Raw genomic sequence first — 17,171 nt, forward strand, 5'->3', positions numbered from 1 at the left:
GGCGGGGGGTGGGGGGGGGGGGGGGGGGGGGGTGGGGGGGGGGGGGGCGAGGGGTGTGCGGGGGGGGGGGCGGGCAGGCTCAGCCTTCACCTCCCCAGACTCACCCAGCCTGACACAGGGCCAGGGCTCACAGATGCTGGAGAAAAGTTGCACAATTTACTTTTTTTAACTGGGAATAGGAGGGAGAGCTTGTTCCCGCCAAAAAATAAAATAAAATAGAACAGGTGGAGAACCACCGCTTCTTCCATTCAGTCAGAGCCCTTCCAAAGATGTTCTGTCCAGCAAATGGAATACACCCATGCATGCACACGCATACACACCTGGGAAAACCTCTGCACTGCGGCCTGGCAGGGCCGGGCCTGCTGCATTTCAATTGCTATTTTATCTCCACCAACAAAGGAGAGGTGGGATGGCCCGGTGGCTAGGTACGGGTTCTGCAAGCTGACAGCCTGGGTTTGAATCCTGACGCTGCTACTTAGGATGTAAGCCGTTGTACCCATTATTTAAGCACCAAGTCCTGGTTTCCCCATGTGGAAAGGCCCCTTTTGCCCCACTGCGCTGAGTCTTAGAGATAGCATGAAGGCCTTGTCACATCTTAGGTACTTGACATTAGGAAGCATCTGGCCCAGGGTCTGTACAGAGTGGACACTGAATTCATAGTTCTTGAAGGAACGAATGAATCTGCTTGCTTATTTGTAACTAACTAGACACAGGGTCGATTAGAAATCTACAAACTCTTCCCTGGTATGGCACAGAATTCTCTCAAAAGCCTAAGAAGGTAAAACTCTGGCAACCCCCGTCCACAGCTCCAATCCAAGCGAGACTAGGGTTCAGGTGTCCCCCTGTTGGCCCCCGTACAGCGGCATCATGGGTCTCAGGACCCCACACAAGCTGCAGTCTGGTCCTTCTACTAGTTGGGACCACCTGGTTCGCAGGCCCATGTGAAGTCTACCAAGGGAGGGGAGGAGAGTAGACACTCCTCCCCCATTGGACACGCACAACAGCTGCATCAGGTGCACCACATACCCTCTGAAGGGCCGCTTGGCAACTGGACAGAGGGTACTCCTTCCCACCGTGCTCACCCAGCCCCAGCCCACAGAGAAAGGCTGGAGAACAGGGGCGTGCTCCGGACATGCAGACGGCTCGGAGCACTGATTAGCATTCGGCCCCAGAGCCCGCATCTCAGCAGCTGCCACCCAAACAGGCAGAGGGAGAGAACTGGAAAACGCTTCCCTAGCCCCCTCTCATTTCAGATTCAGAGAGAGGGAACGGGAGGATCTGCAGCTTGTCCTTGCAGCCAAGGACCCTCATGGGGGGCAGGGGGGATGGGGACGCGATACTTGTATGTGCTGCAGTTTGAACAAGGCTGGTCTGGCTCTGAACATCATGCCTCTCTCTCACTGGGGGACCAGGGGGAGCTGCTCAGACAATGGAACCCAGAGTGGCTTACAGCTGAACAGCTTTGCACCAGCAAAGGGTTAATGAGCAGTCACGTGGCCACACAATCATGGTCCACCTGGACGCTCAGGCCCCACAGGCTTGGTAAACAAAAACAAGGCTCTCAGGCTATGCTAAATCAAATAACTGGACCTAAAGGAGTGTGTGCGTGTGTGTGTGTGTGTGTGTGTGTGTGTACATTAGACTGAAGCCCAGGGATGACTGGAGGTGAGCCAATAAAATTTCACAAATAAATCTACCCCACCAGCTTGGTGCTAAAACCTGAAGCTTTACTAAATTGTTTGTTAGCTAAGGAATCCCTTCTTCCCTGTTTTAAAATAAAAACACTGCCGGGAAAGAAATTGATCAAATCTTTCTTTCTAGGTGACCAGTTGGGCCCTTGGTATTTTGGAGGAGAGAGGGAAGCTGGGAGTGAAGATGAATCAAAGAATTCTGGAAGGAAGATAAAAGTTTAGGGCAACAAATTTGCCATTAATTTCAGCCTAGAGGAAGCACAAAAATGGGAAAGAAAATCTTTCCCACTTTTCAAATCATTAAATGATTTAATCCAAACACACATCAGAAGCTCACCAAGATGGAAAACACAATTTTTTCATTGACGACCTGGGTACCAACATCAGAACGGCCTCTTTAATGACAAAGTTGAAGCATCCATTCTAAACAGATAATTACCACTAATAAACGTGCCCGCAAAACATTGGGAAAAGGCTGTTGGTGGATGAAATGGAACTAAAGCAAACTACTAGAATCCGCCACTCGTTCATTTCCCTGGAGGCCCTGAGCATCGCTGGCAGACAACGGAGCGAGCCTCAGAGGTTCACAGGTCAGGATCCACCCCAGTTCTGCACGTTAGTTATTAGCTGTTTGCCCCTGGGCACTTACTTGCCTGTCCGACTAGACAGGTGGTTTTCAAACTATGTTCCCTGATGTTCTGGGGCCCTGAGATTTCTCTGCGTAAGGGGAAGGCCCCCTAGCAAAGTAAGCACTACCCACCATCTATCCAGCTGCGACCAGAACATCCCTTTTATCTGTTTCATGTATCAGGGTCCCACACAAGTTCAACTTGTAAGAAGGACTCTGTGGCCGAAGAGAACACTGGAAAGCTCTGGATTAGATACCCTCTGGGTCCGTTCCAAAGCTAACCTTCCATGGCTCCCTCGTGCTGCCTCTGCGGCAGCGCTCCAGTTCAGAAAAGCCAGCATGGCAGGGGGGCTGAGGGAGTTTGGGGGTGAGCCCAGAGCGCAGGAAGCAGATCCTACCTGTGATTCTGCCCACCGTGCCTTTCACGAAGTTGCCAGCATACCCAGCCACGTGAGCTCCCAGGCTGTAGCCGATCAAGTGGACATTCCGGAGAGAAAAATCATCCTTCTCCTGCAGGAAGTCACAAAAGTGACTGTGAGTGAAGTGTGTGGTCCTGAGCCCACAGGGTCACCAGCAATTCAACCATCCTATGGCCACAAGGAAGAGCCAGGGGAACCGGGGACAGAGACTTGCCAGGGCGTCGCCCGCCTTGCTGTCAATGAGACAGGGATGGGACGCAGCCAGGGAAGGGGAGGGCAAAAGGACTTTACCGCACTTTAAACGCCAAGTGCTGAGGGTAGGGTGGAGGTTATGACTGGAAGCTACATACCTGACCCTTGGGCTACATTTCCATTCCCTCGGGCACTATGGGAGGCACCCGACTCACTGGACACTAAGCGCCAGCCACAAGCTGCAGGAGCTTACTCTCTCCCCACTTCTTAGGCCCCAGGAGCTGCTGGTCTGCTCACCGCAAAGCCACCCAGAGAGAGGGCACTTCGCTGGCAGGGTGAGGAGGTGGGGCCTGGACCCCACAGCTCAGAAACCCAGCTCTACAAAACAACCCAGGCAGAGAACTGGGGTACGGCTTGAGAACCCTGACCAGACTGCTGCCAGCAGTCATCCGATTCCATGGGCAAAAGGAAGGTCAGACTGGAATCGCCCAGATCATGGGGTCACTTTGCCAGTACACCCCTGCCTCCGGGTAAGTCCGCTGATCTCAGGCAAATCATTAACCTATAGAGAGTAAATGTAAGACCTCGAGATCTGCTTTCCACACTTAATATTTTAAGCGTCGAATTAGACTGCATTTGTTGGAACCAAACTTCTCCTTCCCCTGAGGACAGCCACCCTTCAGAGGAAAAGAGCGGACTTCAGTAAGTTTTCAAGATTTCATGCTGGTCCTGGCTCCTGACTATTCCCAACCTGAGGGCATCAGCGAGGAATGACCCATCAGGCAAATTTTCTTCCGGCAAATAAAGCAACAGGCAGGATCCAGAGATATATCAATAACTAAAACGCTTTCCAAAGTTCCAGCTTTCAAGCATTTCAAGCAATACTTAATTCAGTAAAAATTTGAATCCCAAAGACATTCTTAGACTCCTGGAGTTCACTGTCACCCAGTCTGAGCTGTATTCTCTTAAGCAGTTTCGGGTTCAAGATCTTGTTCTTAAGAGCGGTTACCTGCAGCCAGTCGAGCATCCTTGCAACACTGTGTCCCACCACCCTGGTGTGATTGACCGCGTCCGTGTAAAGCTGGTGGGCCAGGGGAAGCCAGTCAACCACGACAACATTGGCTTCTTTCTCTCTTATCTGCAGGGCTGACACCAGCTTGTATAGCCAACTTTCAAACATGCCACTCATCTGCAAAGAAAACAGGGCATTTAAAAAAATTCTTCTTATGGGTTTCAGAAATCCGAATGAATATGGAATTCAGTTCCATGACCCTCTCCCCAGCCAGTTCCAGAACTTTCACAATGGCTGCTCAGGCTCCAAACCTTTGCACATGAGCAGGGCCGGCCACAGCCAGGATTGCTACGTGAGTGTTGGGTCTCCCACTGCTCTTTATATCTTGCTTTTTCCCATCAAAATTTCCATAGCTGGTGTCTTAGGCTGCCACCCACTGTCCAGTAGGGCCACTATGACATAAGTGGTGGTGGCCGTTCTGGCCTGGGGTTAGCCAGAGTCCCTATCACAGATAAGCACGTGGTGCCAAAAGGCAGCTGGGAACGGTTGCCTTGGAGAATTAGCTTCTCTATCAGAGATGCAAGGAGATGCTGTCTCCTAGGCAAACGCAGAGTTAACAGATGACCCCTTCCCACAGCTCATCTCTGCCATCCCTCTCGATTCCAGAGTAGGGAAGATCTCTCCTTGGAATCCCAAATTAGAACTCAGAACACATTTTCCCACAGAAACAAAGTTATAAATAGTGCCTAGGTCCAGTTCTAAACCTATCCACATGTACATTATTAGATAAATAGATTTTCTGTGCCTGGCCTGGGAACCCAAACGCCATTTACAATCTTGCTTCTATGGGAAACTGCTGTTCCGAGGTCCAAACAGATTACAAAAGAACTTTCTGGAATGCAACCCATTTGTAAGTTGCAGGCAGTTTGTATTTGCATTTTGACAAGGGGCCTTAAAAAGGTTCAGTTGCCTGATTCTAATTGTAGGCTGTGGGATGAGGATGGATAGCCAAGCCCCTAACCATCTCTCCAGGCACATTAGGTAGATAGGCACTTACCCCCCACCCCCCACCCCCAGGCCTGACCCCAGCCGTTGGTGATAGACCTAAAGACCCAGAAAGCATTTAACGGATATGAATTTCTCATCATTAAAAGGAGGAATGTCCCCTCCCAATTGGCCCAGGCAGAAACCTGCTCACTTAATAGTGTCATTTTCCTACAGACCATCATTATACGAATGAATAAACCCCTCGCCGGTCAAAAGCTTCTAAAGCCGAGCATTAAAGCCCTTTTTTGTCGAAGTTTGTCATGGGCCTTTCAATGTGAATTGCTCAGCTAGGGCACATAAAGAGCACCAATGCCTTTAACCAGAGCCATCTCTATGCAAACAGGAGGGCACCATGCCAACGGCGGCCAGCAATCCAGGCCAGCTGGCTCTGCATAGACTCTCAGAGCCAGTCAAGTTGCTGCATTTCAGCTCAGCTCTTAGGGAGGCACGGCCCCCGGGAGGCAGTGGTTGACCAATGTAATTAAGTGTAATTAGAAGGCCCCTTAAGAGCCAGTGGAGCTGGGCTGCTGCCTTCAGGAGAGCCACTTTCTGAAAGCCCAGCATTAAATACCACCCTGCTGGAGTCCATATTGCCCCCTCAGCGAAGTGCCCATTACATTCTTCACAGCTGTCTGCAACACAAGCAGCCCACAAGAAAAGAGGGAGAGAGAGAGAGAGAGAGAGCAGAATTGGGAAACCCCAGTCTTCTTTTTAATTGACCAAAACAAAGGAAACCAAATCTTGTGTCGAGCTGCAGAGCTCCCTCCCCTGCGGCTCACCGTCCATCCATGAATGATGAAAAAGGTTTTGGCTGTCATGTTGAAGCCGCAGTCTTCCAAGGGCTGGTTGTGGCCCAGGGAGAGGTAGCATCCTTCGTGGTCTGAGTCCCCAGAGGTGCGGAGGTTGAATCTCACGGGAGATTTGGCAGTAACCTGTATATGCCGGGGTTTGTGGTGCTCGCCTGGGGGAAAGCGCAGAACGTGTGTGCGTCTGGCGGGGGCTTGGACGAGTGACAGACCTGGGGTCTAGTTCTACTTCAATCTTGAGCACATTACTTAATCCTCTGGGTTTCGGTGTTTATGTCTGCCGAATGTTTTCTCCTCACTTCCCAGAAGAGTTGCAAAGATATGATAAAGGGACATCTCCCTATTGAAGAATATTAGTTAGCCACTAGTCCTAATTACTATGAATTACTGTGACTCTGAAATAAACAGGTGTCTCTTGTTGTTCTTTCCTCTTCCCTATCAAACGAGTTCTCCTTCCCTCAAGTGACTACTTGGTCCTCACTTCTTTTTCCTGAAATGCTAGGGACCAGCTGAGATTCAGAATTCGGAATGTTTCAGATTTTAGAAAGGCCTTCTGGGACGTAAGCTATGTGGTATATGACATCCCCAGCGCGGTCTGGGGCATTCCCCAATCATCAAACACATGAATATTTCTGCAAGGAAACACACAACCACTCACCACTCAAGGGCAAAAATAAAGGTTATAGATAGCCTCGTGTCAGTTCTGGTCCGTTTCTGCTGCCAAATGAGTTCAGGGCAGGTAAGGCCGTGTCTTGCGGCCAAACAAATTACCAAACAAATGTTCCAATTTTGAAAGCTTCTGGATTTTAAATTAGAGATAAGAAGCCATCAGCTATCATACAGTGGGCTTCCCCTAGTATTCCCAGCTGGATTCCAGCACTTACTCCAAAGACCTCCTGCATCCTCAGGACTCCTTGCCATGCCACACATGAGCCAGATGTTCTTCTAGTTTGTTAAATAAATGACTGAAGCCATAGGGGAAATTCATAAGAGCAGCAAAACCGTTCCTTCCCACTCCACTGCTCACACAGAGCGCCCAGCTCCCAAAATACAGCAGATGTTACTGAGGTCCCTATGGCCTCTTAACTGGAAGCACTGTCATCACCACGCTATTATGGACAGTCATAAACGAACCCCATCCAGCATTCTTCCAGCCATCCAGGAAACTATCCCTTAATAACAGCTTAGGAAATTAGCAAATCGAACTCTCCAGTCACCCAGAGATCAAGGAAAAAAATACCAAATGACCACTCCAGGAGTTTCATTTATCCCAGAGTTAAGAAGCAAATGGAATCAGGGAAGGAGAGACCAAAATGGTAGAGAAGGTGGCGATGGGGAGGAAAAGAATACACCAGATGTAAAAGGATAGGGTTCCAGAAAATGCAACTAAATATACATGAACAGACCTCAGGTTAACTGTCATTAGAGTAATGAACAAAAGCTCCAGCCGGCAGAAATTTGAACCATGGACAAAAATAGTCTGCCTCTCCAATTCCCACCCAGGTAGCCATTCACAGAGACCAGATGGGGAATTGTAGGAGAGAAGGACAAAAGTCTTCTGGTTTCCTGGGACAGATTTGTGGATAAACCCACATATTGACATAAAACGTTCACCTGAGTATCTGGCCTGACCCAGGGTTCTCCAGCTTCATTCCTACTACTTTCAGCCTGGGTCAGTTCGGCCTCTGGGACTTTACGATTGTTCTTCACCCATGTAACCTCACGGCTCATTCTCTTACCTCCTTCAGTTCCTTGCTTGGTAGTCAACTTCGCAGTGAGGGAAGCCTGACCACAGATTAAAAGCCTGACCACCTTCTCCACCAACACCCTGTTCCTCCTCTGCTTTACTTTTCTCCTACTGAGCATCATTTATATATTTTAATTAGTTTGGTGTCTGTCTTCCCACTACTGAAATGTAAGCTCAATGAGGCGGGGGTCTTCATCTGTTTTGTTCATTGCTGTATCCCCCCCACCCCCAGAAGAGGCACTAAGCAGGCACACAATAACTACTTTCTCAACTGAAAGAATAGCCCACGAATACTCAGAATCACGGAACACAGAAGTTGGAAGGAACCTTAGCGCTTTACAAGAGAGAAGCTAGAGATGTGAGTAAAGCAAAGCTTTCCCATTCATTCAAATTAACCTGCCCTCGTGTACATAAACTGACATGGGCCAACATCATGCCCATGATGGCTCAACCTCAGCAGAATAGTAGAAAATGAGATAATGGGGTGTAGTTTAGGGGATCTCCCCTCTCCCCTGCTTAACTAATTGACTTGGCACCCCCAATGGGTGATCCTACCCTCATTCCACCAGGGCAGGCTTCCTCTAATGAAAGAGACTGCCATACAGAACTCAGAAGGAAGAAAGTCCAGCATCTAGGAGGAGGAAGGTGAAGAGAGGTAGGTAGGAAGAGTGGTGATTGGAAAGGGTGTAGGGGAGGAGGAGGCCGGCCACCTGGGGGAATAAGCTCAGCAGCCTTCCCGCACGTTACTCACCAAATGCTCCCTGCAAGCGCTAATCAAACCACAGCCAGCTACCCTGCCCCCCTAACTTTCCAAACACCTACACCCAGTTTAGAAGGAGGGGCACCAGGCGACTTAGCTCTAACAACCTTCTTGCTTCGCAAAGGGCAATGTTGAAGAGCCATCGCCAGCCGACTCTGCTGGTTGGACGGCACCCATCCAGGGAACCTTATCATGGAAGGGGGTGGGGCGAGAGGGTGAGCGCGGGCCAGCGCCCCCGCCCGCCGGCGGCCTCTCGGATGCCTTGCTGGGGATGTCCTCGTCAGAAGCGCCAAGGAACAAGTGAACCGCAAAGCTGATTAGAGGAGCGACTGGGCAGTGGGAAAGGCAAGAGGATTTCGCAGGCACCAGGAGGGGCTGGAAAGGGGTCGGCAAGACAGAGAGGGGACGTGGCACAGGAAAGTTGGGGGTGGGTGGATGGGGTGGGGGGGGGATAAGAATAAGTGCACGTTACCTCGCAGCCATCCCTCCGGACCAGGGGGTGTGGAGCTTCCCGCGGCAAAGCAACAATAGACGCTCCAGAGGCAGAACAGAGGAACGGAGTTTCGCATCCTTCCCCGCCACACCCCCTTCCCCGAAACAGGACTGAAAAAGAGAACACCTCTCGGGGTTTCTAGCAGTTCGCGCCGGCAAGACCCGCAGTGGGCAGCCCTCTCTTGGCCAGAGAGCGGTGGCCTTAGCCAGCTGAAGGTGAAGGTGGGAGTGAAAGTTTGGCTAATCTGAGCCGCGGGGAGTGGCGGGGAGTATGAAGGGGCTTGAACTGGATCTGCCCTCACCCGTGCCGCCCGCCCGGGAAGCCAGGACTTGCCGCTGTCACTCCTCGAACTCCCGGCGAGGTAGTTTTTTAAAGTATGGGAGTCATCTGACCCATCGCCAGATGGTGATTTGCATAATTTATTCCCGTCCCCGGACTCTGATTGGTCACACCTTCGCTGACGCCCGAACCGAGACTCCCCAAAGTTTGAATGAAGCGCAGCACACCCACCGCGTGGACGCTCCGCACGCGCGGCCTCGCTTCCAACCCCGCCCGCTTGGCTGGCAGCCGAGCTCCCGCCACCGCACTTCCTCCTTGTGCCGGCTCTCGGACCCCAGGTTCTCCGCTCGCCCCCGCCGCCCCAGGGGGGACGCCGCCCCGAAACGCGATCCCCGGAGAAGGCAGGTTATCCTTTCCCAAGTGCAAAGCCACCCCTGCGCCCGAAATGAGCTTTCCGCGCAGCCAAGAGTCAGGATGGAGGAGAGTCACCAGGTCACCCTTTGGGTCCTTCTCTTTTCGAGCCCCCTTACCCCCAGCGAGGCCTGCGTGCGACAGGTGCGTACAGAGTGATCTGACAATAATCGGGCAGAGCTGAGGGGCTGTGGGCTGTGGGCTCTGGCCTGCCTGGGCTTTTCAGGATCGCACAGACCCTTTCCGCGTCACTGTTCCGCCACTAGCAGCAAAACTTTGGGAAAGCCACCCAGCTTCTCTAAGGTCGTTCCGTCGTCCGCAGTACTCGGGTGGTAACAGTTCTCGCAGCTTAGGGATGTTGGGGAAATTAAGAGAGATAGTGTGGTACAGCGCTTAGCGCGGGGCCTGCCAAGTGTTAGGATCTCTCTTGCCTTGGGGGTGGAGTGCTAGAGGGATACCAGGAGACACTCCCCAAAGGAACAGTGAGCCAAACTCAGAGGTCTCAGACGCGTGACCAGCGCCAAGTCTCGGCCCGACGCGCCCAGCTCCCTGTTGATTGGAATTAAGCAGCAGCTTCTTCCTTTCCTTGGTCATTTTTTCCCTCCTGTCCTTCCCTTTATTTTTTTTTTTAAAGATTTTATTTTATTTATTTGAGAGAGAGAGAGAGAGAGTGAAAGAGAGAGCACAAGAGGGGGTAGGGTCAGAGGGAGAAGCAGACTCCCCACCGAGCAGGGAGCCTGATGCGGGACTCGATCCCGGGACTCCGGGATCATGACCCGAGCCGAAGGCAGACGCTCAACGAACTGAGCCACCCAGGCGCCCCTTGTCCTTCCCTTTATTGATCCGCGTCCCCCCCCCCCCCCCTCCGGTGCTGGCTCCAGCTCCCGGCTCCCCGGAGGGACCCTGGGACTGAACTTAGAGTGACCGAGACCTTGACTGTGAGTCTGCGGCTGATGCCTGGGGGCCAGAGCTGAACCTGCGGCAACTTCACGGCGGCGGCAGGGACAACTGGGAGGCGGCTGCGCCCCAACAGCCCTTGGGGACGCAGAACCGGTAGGAAGGGCAGAAGGCGCCACGACAGGGCTGCGCTCCGCCGACCCTTCGCGTTCCAGCCAGCCAGGGTTGGCTCTGCAAGATTGCATCTTTGACCTCGAGTAACCCCACCGTCGCAGGGAACCAGTCCCACTCTTGCCTGGGGAGGAAAATGCCCGGGCAGCCTCGCGCCCCTTTCTTCCTGGTGTCAGGGCCCCAGCCGGGGAGATCAGTGTGGGGAAACCAGTCCTGAGGAGCAGGTTCTGTTCCTGCCTCTCCTAGTTACTTTTGTTACTCTGGCTGCCAACGGAGCTCCCTTTGTCCCTCCCATGTGCTGTAATAAATTAACAAGAAGCAGGCTAGCTTTATTTTTAAATATTAAACCCCGTGCACTTTATGGGATGGTAAATGGCACCCCAGATACGTTCCTTTCCTTCTGCTCCAGCTCTCCTCCATTGGTAAACGATACAGACATAAGTCAGGTATTATCTGCGTTTTGTAGATAGGAAAACTGAGTCATGGGGACAGGCTGCAGGTTTGAAGGTCGTTTTGACAACCAGGTCTCTCTCCTCTGCTCTAGAAGCCAGTTTAATTTGGCCAGTTGGCTTCTAAATAGGAGCTCTTGGGAACCATGTCCCCCATCTCTCATGCCTCAGCGGCAAAAATCCCTTTTTCTGTCCTGAGTTGCTCAAAGCCATAGTCCCTAGAACCTTAACTGGACAGTGTGGAGGATGTGTCTTGGGGGTCTTTACCACATGTGAGATCCCCTAGGAGAACTAGGTATTCCTGCAAAGTTGGTTATCTTACCTGGGGGGAAAAAAACCAGATTCAACAAAATCAATATCCATTTTTTTAACTGCCAAGGCTATGAAACCATTTAAGCTTTACTGCTGGTTGGTTAGAGTGCCCTCCTGTGTCTCTATATTAAAATATAATGTAAGAACTGTCAAAGGACATAATGAAATAACAGTTACAGCATAAGAGTAATATGTAACATCAACTGTTTGTTATACTTCATACTTTCCAGAAGAACCACAGGAGATCTGGGGAGCCTCCTGTGTGGAGGAAGTCTCTGGGGAGTTTCAGCAGAAAATTCTGTTTAGGGGTCCCTGGGTGGCTCAGTTGGGTAAGCATCTGCCTTCCGTTCAGTTCATGATCCTGGAGTCCCTGGGGATCTCTGGAGCCTCTCCGGTTCCCTGCTCAGCAGGGAGTCTGCTTCTCCCTCTGCTCCTCACCCCACTTGTGCTCTCTCTCACTTGCTCTCTCTCTCTTAAATAAATAAATAAAATCTTAAAAAACAAAGAAAAGAAAAAGTTCTGTTTGAGTTGCTGTCAAAATGTCAAGGTCTCAGGCTACTGTAGTAAAGGATTCTGGTCATTTGTTTTGCCTGCCAACATGTGAAGGCACCTTTCTATGTTGAAGGAATGAATTCTCCTTTTATGAGACCTTTCCAGCCTCCCTTGCAGGTAGAGTTTAAATTCAGCCAATCAAACTCTAACCTGGAAGCCAGTGAGGCCAGAAGCCCATGGCCACTCCGCTCTACCAATGGGGCAGCAGCGGACACAGCCAGCTCTGGTTCTCTGGGGCAGCAGAGGGATCACCAGTTAGACCAGTCTGCAGTGGGATTTGGCCACTGCCATCTGCCTGAATGCTCTCCCAAGCCTGGTTCCTGTGCCCTGCAGAGATTCAGGGTTACTAGTCAATATCATTTTAAAGATTTTATTTATTTATTTATTTATTCATTTGAGAGAGCGAGAATGAGGGAGAGAGAGTGCACATGAGAGGGGGGAGGGTCAGAGGGAGAAGCAGATTCCCTGCTGAGCAGGGAGCCCGATTTGGGACTCCATCCGGGGATTCCAGGATTCATGACCTGAGCTGAAGGCAGTTGCCTAACCAACTGAGCCACCCAGGCGCCCCTAGTCAATATCATGTTAATGAGTTCCTCCTCGGCATTGCTTGCAACTAACAAGATGACTCAATCACCAGATGTTAACTGAGCAGCTACTACAGGTAAAACACGGGGCTGAGCACCCCCAAGGAATGTTCGGGGGTCCATCCCTGCACTCATGAACAAAAGTAGAAAGTTACAAGTGGCAACAGATCGCTGGCTAGGAGCTACCAGACATCCAGTGCCGTCCAACAGAAATAGAAGCCACATGTGTTCATCAGCTGGGGTTGCAGTAACAAAATACCATGGAGTGGATGGCTAGAACAACAGAAATTTATTTTCTCACAGTTCTGGAGGCTAGAAGTCTGAGATTAGGATGCGAGCATGGTTGGGTTCTGATGAGAACCCTCTTTTTGGCTTGTGGATAGCTGTCTCCTCACTGTCCTCAGATGACAGAGGGAGACAGAGACAGAGAGTGAGCAAGTTCTCTGGTCTCTTCTTGTAAGGGCACTAATCCCATCATCAGGGCCCCAACCTCCTGCCCTCATCTAAACCTAATTATCTTTCAAAGGCCCCATCTCTAAAGACCATCATACCGGAGATTAGGGCTTCAACATATGAATTTGGGAGGGAGGGACACAATTCAGTCTGTAATGCCACATATGTGATTTTACATTTTCTAGTAGCAACACAAAAACATAAAAAGAAACATGCGAAATTAATTTGCTAAATAGATTTGACCACAGAAACCTTGTCCCACAAAGAATTTGGTGAAGGCTCAGAATTCTCCAAGGACAGTGTTTGGAAAGCACGGGATTAAGAACTGTAACCACAGAGGAAGTTAACTGAGGCTCAGTTTAAACCTCCATTCGTAATCTGACCTCAACTCTCCTATATGCTGAAGGTAGCTTTGGGTAGGCTTATTTGGGTTTGTTAGTTTGTTTATGTTTGCCCCTCCTTTGCAAATCCACAAGCTTCAATACCTAGAATTCTTTCACTTAAAAGACATCTAAAGGGAGCTGAGTAATTCTCCTTAATAAAGAGATGTTCCTGCGAATTCATACATGCAGTTTATACGTGGCTGTTTTCCTCCTGGGTCTATACAGGCATGGAGCAGGTCAAATGCTGGGTTTAACCAGGGGGTTGGATGGTTTAAAGGAATTTGCCTGAGAAACCAGCCAGGCCCGGCACATTATTTTGGGGAGAGATAGCAGGGCTGGGCTACATTATCAGGGTGAGACCCAGGGAAAGGTTATTAAGCCCCACTCACAGCCCCCAACCCCACAAAACCAGGGTGGTTCAGCTCAGAGTGCCATTTAATTCACTGTTAGGAATCTTCTCCAATGAGCCCTACATACAAAAACTAAATAACCGCTGTGATACCAGCCAAGAACGCCAGGGTCCTCAGCACACCTGGGGGTCCACACCTCCCACAGAGAAGACAGGAGGACAGCACCCAGTACTGTGTGGAGGAAGCCCAGCTGAGCAAACCAGGCGGACCTGCTGGGACCCTTTCTCTCGCCCATCACTTCCACACAACAGAACAGGGCAAAGGAAAGGCTGAGGCAGAGGGATTCGTGGCCAACTGAGAAGCGTGTAAAATGGTTCAAAGGACAGCCTGGAAGACTAGATCATCGAGTTTTAAATGCTCTGGCATTTCCGAAGCTCTGTGAAAAAAAAAATTTTTTTTTAACCTAATTCAAAAAGGTCCATCTTCTAGCAAAATATGTTACAAATAACTGACCCCAGGTTATCTGAAGAGACCAAAAACACAAGAAAAGATCCGTAGTGACCAAGTATTCCATCCATACAGACCCCCAAAGTGCCAGATGTATATGCTTCCCCAGATAAATTCCCCTAAAATACCAAACCTTTGGTTAAATCCAAGTGTTCACCTATTCCTCTATCTATACATCTACGTAGCAGCTCACAGCTGGAGAACAAAACAAAGCACAGGCTTGCTAAATTAAAATAACAGCCACTGACCTCAAGCAGTCTTTTAATTTTGCCTAGCCATCAATTTATATTCCCTCAGACAATCTCCACCTTCTACTCCTTCTCTTAGACAACTCTCTCACATCTTGTCCTCTCCCCTCTGACCTCCAACATCTCCCCCATCCCTCATCCTGATGATTTGACTTCCCATTTCACTGGGAAAATAAAATCAATCAGAAGAGAACACCCACAAACCTCCACCATCACACCCATCCATTTGTTTGCATCTGTCCCTATGTCCTCAGACCCCTTCCTGTTGCTAAGGATGAACACTCTGCAGCTGTCTAAGCCCCCCTGCCCTTCAGTTAAATACCAGATGCCATCCCTGATCACCCACCTGAGGACATCACACCAACGATCCCCTCCCCTCCATCGATCCTTTCCATGGAAATTAGCATTTCTCCATCTTAAAGAAAACTCTATCGACTCTACTCCTGTCTCCAGACTCATCTTATTTCTCTGCTGCTCTTTGCAGTAAAATTCCTTTAAGGAGTCCCCTCTGTACCCTGATTCCAATCCCTCACCTCCCATTCCCTCTCGGGCTCCACCACCTTCCCACAACCTCTCTCCTCAAGGTCACCAGTGGCCTCCACACAGCCAGGTCAATCCTCAGCCCTCCTCCTACCCCATCATGGTCACTCTTTCCTCCTTGGACACTCATGTGGTTTGTCTCTCCTCCTCAGTCTCTTTGCTGACTGACTTCTCATTGTTGGAGCGCCCTAGGGTTCCATCTGCAGAGCTCTTATTTTCATTTATCTAAAATCGCTCCCTTAATAATCTCACCTATTTTCATGCCTTCAAAGCCATCTATATGTGATTCTCAAATATGTATAGATACATACAGATGTATAGATAGATAGATAGATAGATAGATAGATAGATAGATAGATATAGATGATAGATAGATAGACAGATAGATATAGGGAAAAATATCTCCAGCCTGAACCTCCTCCCTAAGCTCCAGATTTGTTCATCACCTTAGATGTCTTCAAGGCATCTCAAATGTACCATGTTCAAAACTAAATCCCTGATCTTTCCCCCCAAATCTACTCCTACTTCAGTCTTCTTCCCAATTTCAATAAATGGCAAACAAATCCTTTCAGTCACTCAGGCCAAAAACTGGAGTTGGCTTTGACGTTTTCCTTTTTTTCTTGTCTCACATCCAACATTCAACAGATCCTGGTGGCTTCACCTTCGATATTCATCCAGAATCTGACCACCATTTAACACCTCCATTGTTCCCACCATCATCTGTCACTGAAATAAACCACTTGAAGTACCCCCAGTGGCTCCCCAAGCCATTCACAGTAAAGATGAGTCCTAATAGTAACAGACCAGGCTCTGCAAGGCCTCCCCTCTACCTCTCTGATATTAATTCACCCAACTTTCCACCTAGCTCAACCCCCACCTCATTCTGGCCTCCTTACTGTTCTCTGAACACACCATCCCTGTTCCACCTTGGGGCTTTCGCCTTTGCTCTTCCTTCTACTGACTCCCCAGATATTTATAGGGCTCACTCCCTCGCTGCCTTCAGATCTGTGCTCAAATGTCTTCATGAGGCTTCCCTGACCACCCCATTGAAAGTTGCAAACCGCCCCCCCCAACACTCCCTATGTTCCTCCCCTGCTTTATTTTTGTCTCTAACACTTACCACCATCTGGCATGTGACATATCTTAACTCATTCGTTACAGCCTGCCTTCCCCTGCTAGGATGAAAGGGATTTTTGTGTATTTTGATCATTGCTGTATCTCCAGAACCAGGACTTAATAAATACTTGTTGAAGAAGTACCCAAATAAAATCTGAAACTAAACTTTTTTAGAGCCGGATAAAGAATAAAAGCTTCAAAATTCTTTCTACAAAATCAGAATAACACTGATACCAAAATATGACAAAGATTGAAATGCAGAAAAAAAAAAGAAGGAAAGGAAAATAGAAAAAACTAAAGCTATCTCCTTTGAAATATTTTAAGTAAAATATTAGGGAAATACTCTTTAATCAGGATATAAACATAGAAGATAAATGAAAAGCATAGTAAATTTGACTACACAAAATCTTTTTTAAAACTTTTCTGCATTGGGGCACCTGGGTGGCTCAGTCGTTAAGCGTCTGCCTTCGGCTCAGGTCATGATCCCAGGGTCCTGGGATCGAGCCCTGCATCGGGCTCCCTGCTCAGCGGGAAGCCTACTTCTCCCTCCCACTCTCCCTGCTTGTGTTCCCTCTCTTGCTGTGTCTCTCTCTGTCAAATAAATAAAATCTTAAAAAAAAAAAACAAAACTTTTCTGCATTAAAAAACACCTTAGGGGCGCCTGGCTGGCTCAGTTGGTGGAGCAGGCGACTCTTTTTTTTTTTTTTTATTCATGAGAGAGAGAGAAAGAGGCAGAGGCAGAGGGAGAAGCAGGCTCCCCATGGAGCAGGGAGCCCGATGCAGGACTCGATCCCAGGACCCTGGGATCATGACCTGAGCCAAAGGCAGACGCTTAACCGACTGAGCCACCCAGGCGTCCCGGAGCAGGCAGCTCTTGATCTCAGGGTTATTTCCTTTAAGTCCCACTTGGGGTGTAGAGATTACTTAAACAATAAAATCTTAAAAAAAAAAAACACTTTTTTTTTTTAAGGCAATTTCAGACTGAGCTGCATAATATTTGTTACCATTTCTCAATTTTCAAAGACTTTTTTAAAAAAACAATCCAATATGTCTCCTTGCTGTAAATTAGGAAAAGGACTCCCTCCCTTGAGATATTTTACTTCCACTTTTCAGAAAAACGATCA

At 49.3% G+C, this 17,171-nt stretch overlaps 1 protein-coding gene across 1 annotated transcript in view; it reads right to left on the bottom strand.

Annotated features, from left to right (window-relative positions):
• The window catches only part of LIPG (lipase G, endothelial type), a 19,486-nt gene extending 10,370 nt beyond the window's left edge, over positions 1-9,116 (bottom strand). The window contains exons 1-4 of the mRNA XM_032422775.1: positions 8,775-9,116; positions 5,769-5,950; positions 3,940-4,119; positions 2,718-2,829 (exon numbers count right to left, since the gene is read on the bottom strand). Of these exons, the coding sequence (XP_032278666.1) occupies positions 2,718-2,829; positions 3,940-4,119; positions 5,769-5,950; positions 8,775-8,871 (571 nt within the window). The 5' untranslated portion in view covers positions 8,872-9,116. The remainder of the gene's footprint in view (positions 1-2,717; positions 2,830-3,939; positions 4,120-5,768; positions 5,951-8,774) is intronic.
• Positions 9,117-17,171: the final 8,055 nt, after the last annotated feature.

This window comes from Phoca vitulina, unplaced genomic scaffold (genome assembly GCF_004348235.1).
Source record: "Phoca vitulina isolate PV1807 unplaced genomic scaffold, GSC_HSeal_1.0 scaffold27, whole genome shotgun sequence".
In the NCBI taxonomy this organism is placed as follows: Eukaryota; Metazoa; Chordata; class Mammalia; order Carnivora; family Phocidae; genus Phoca; species Phoca vitulina.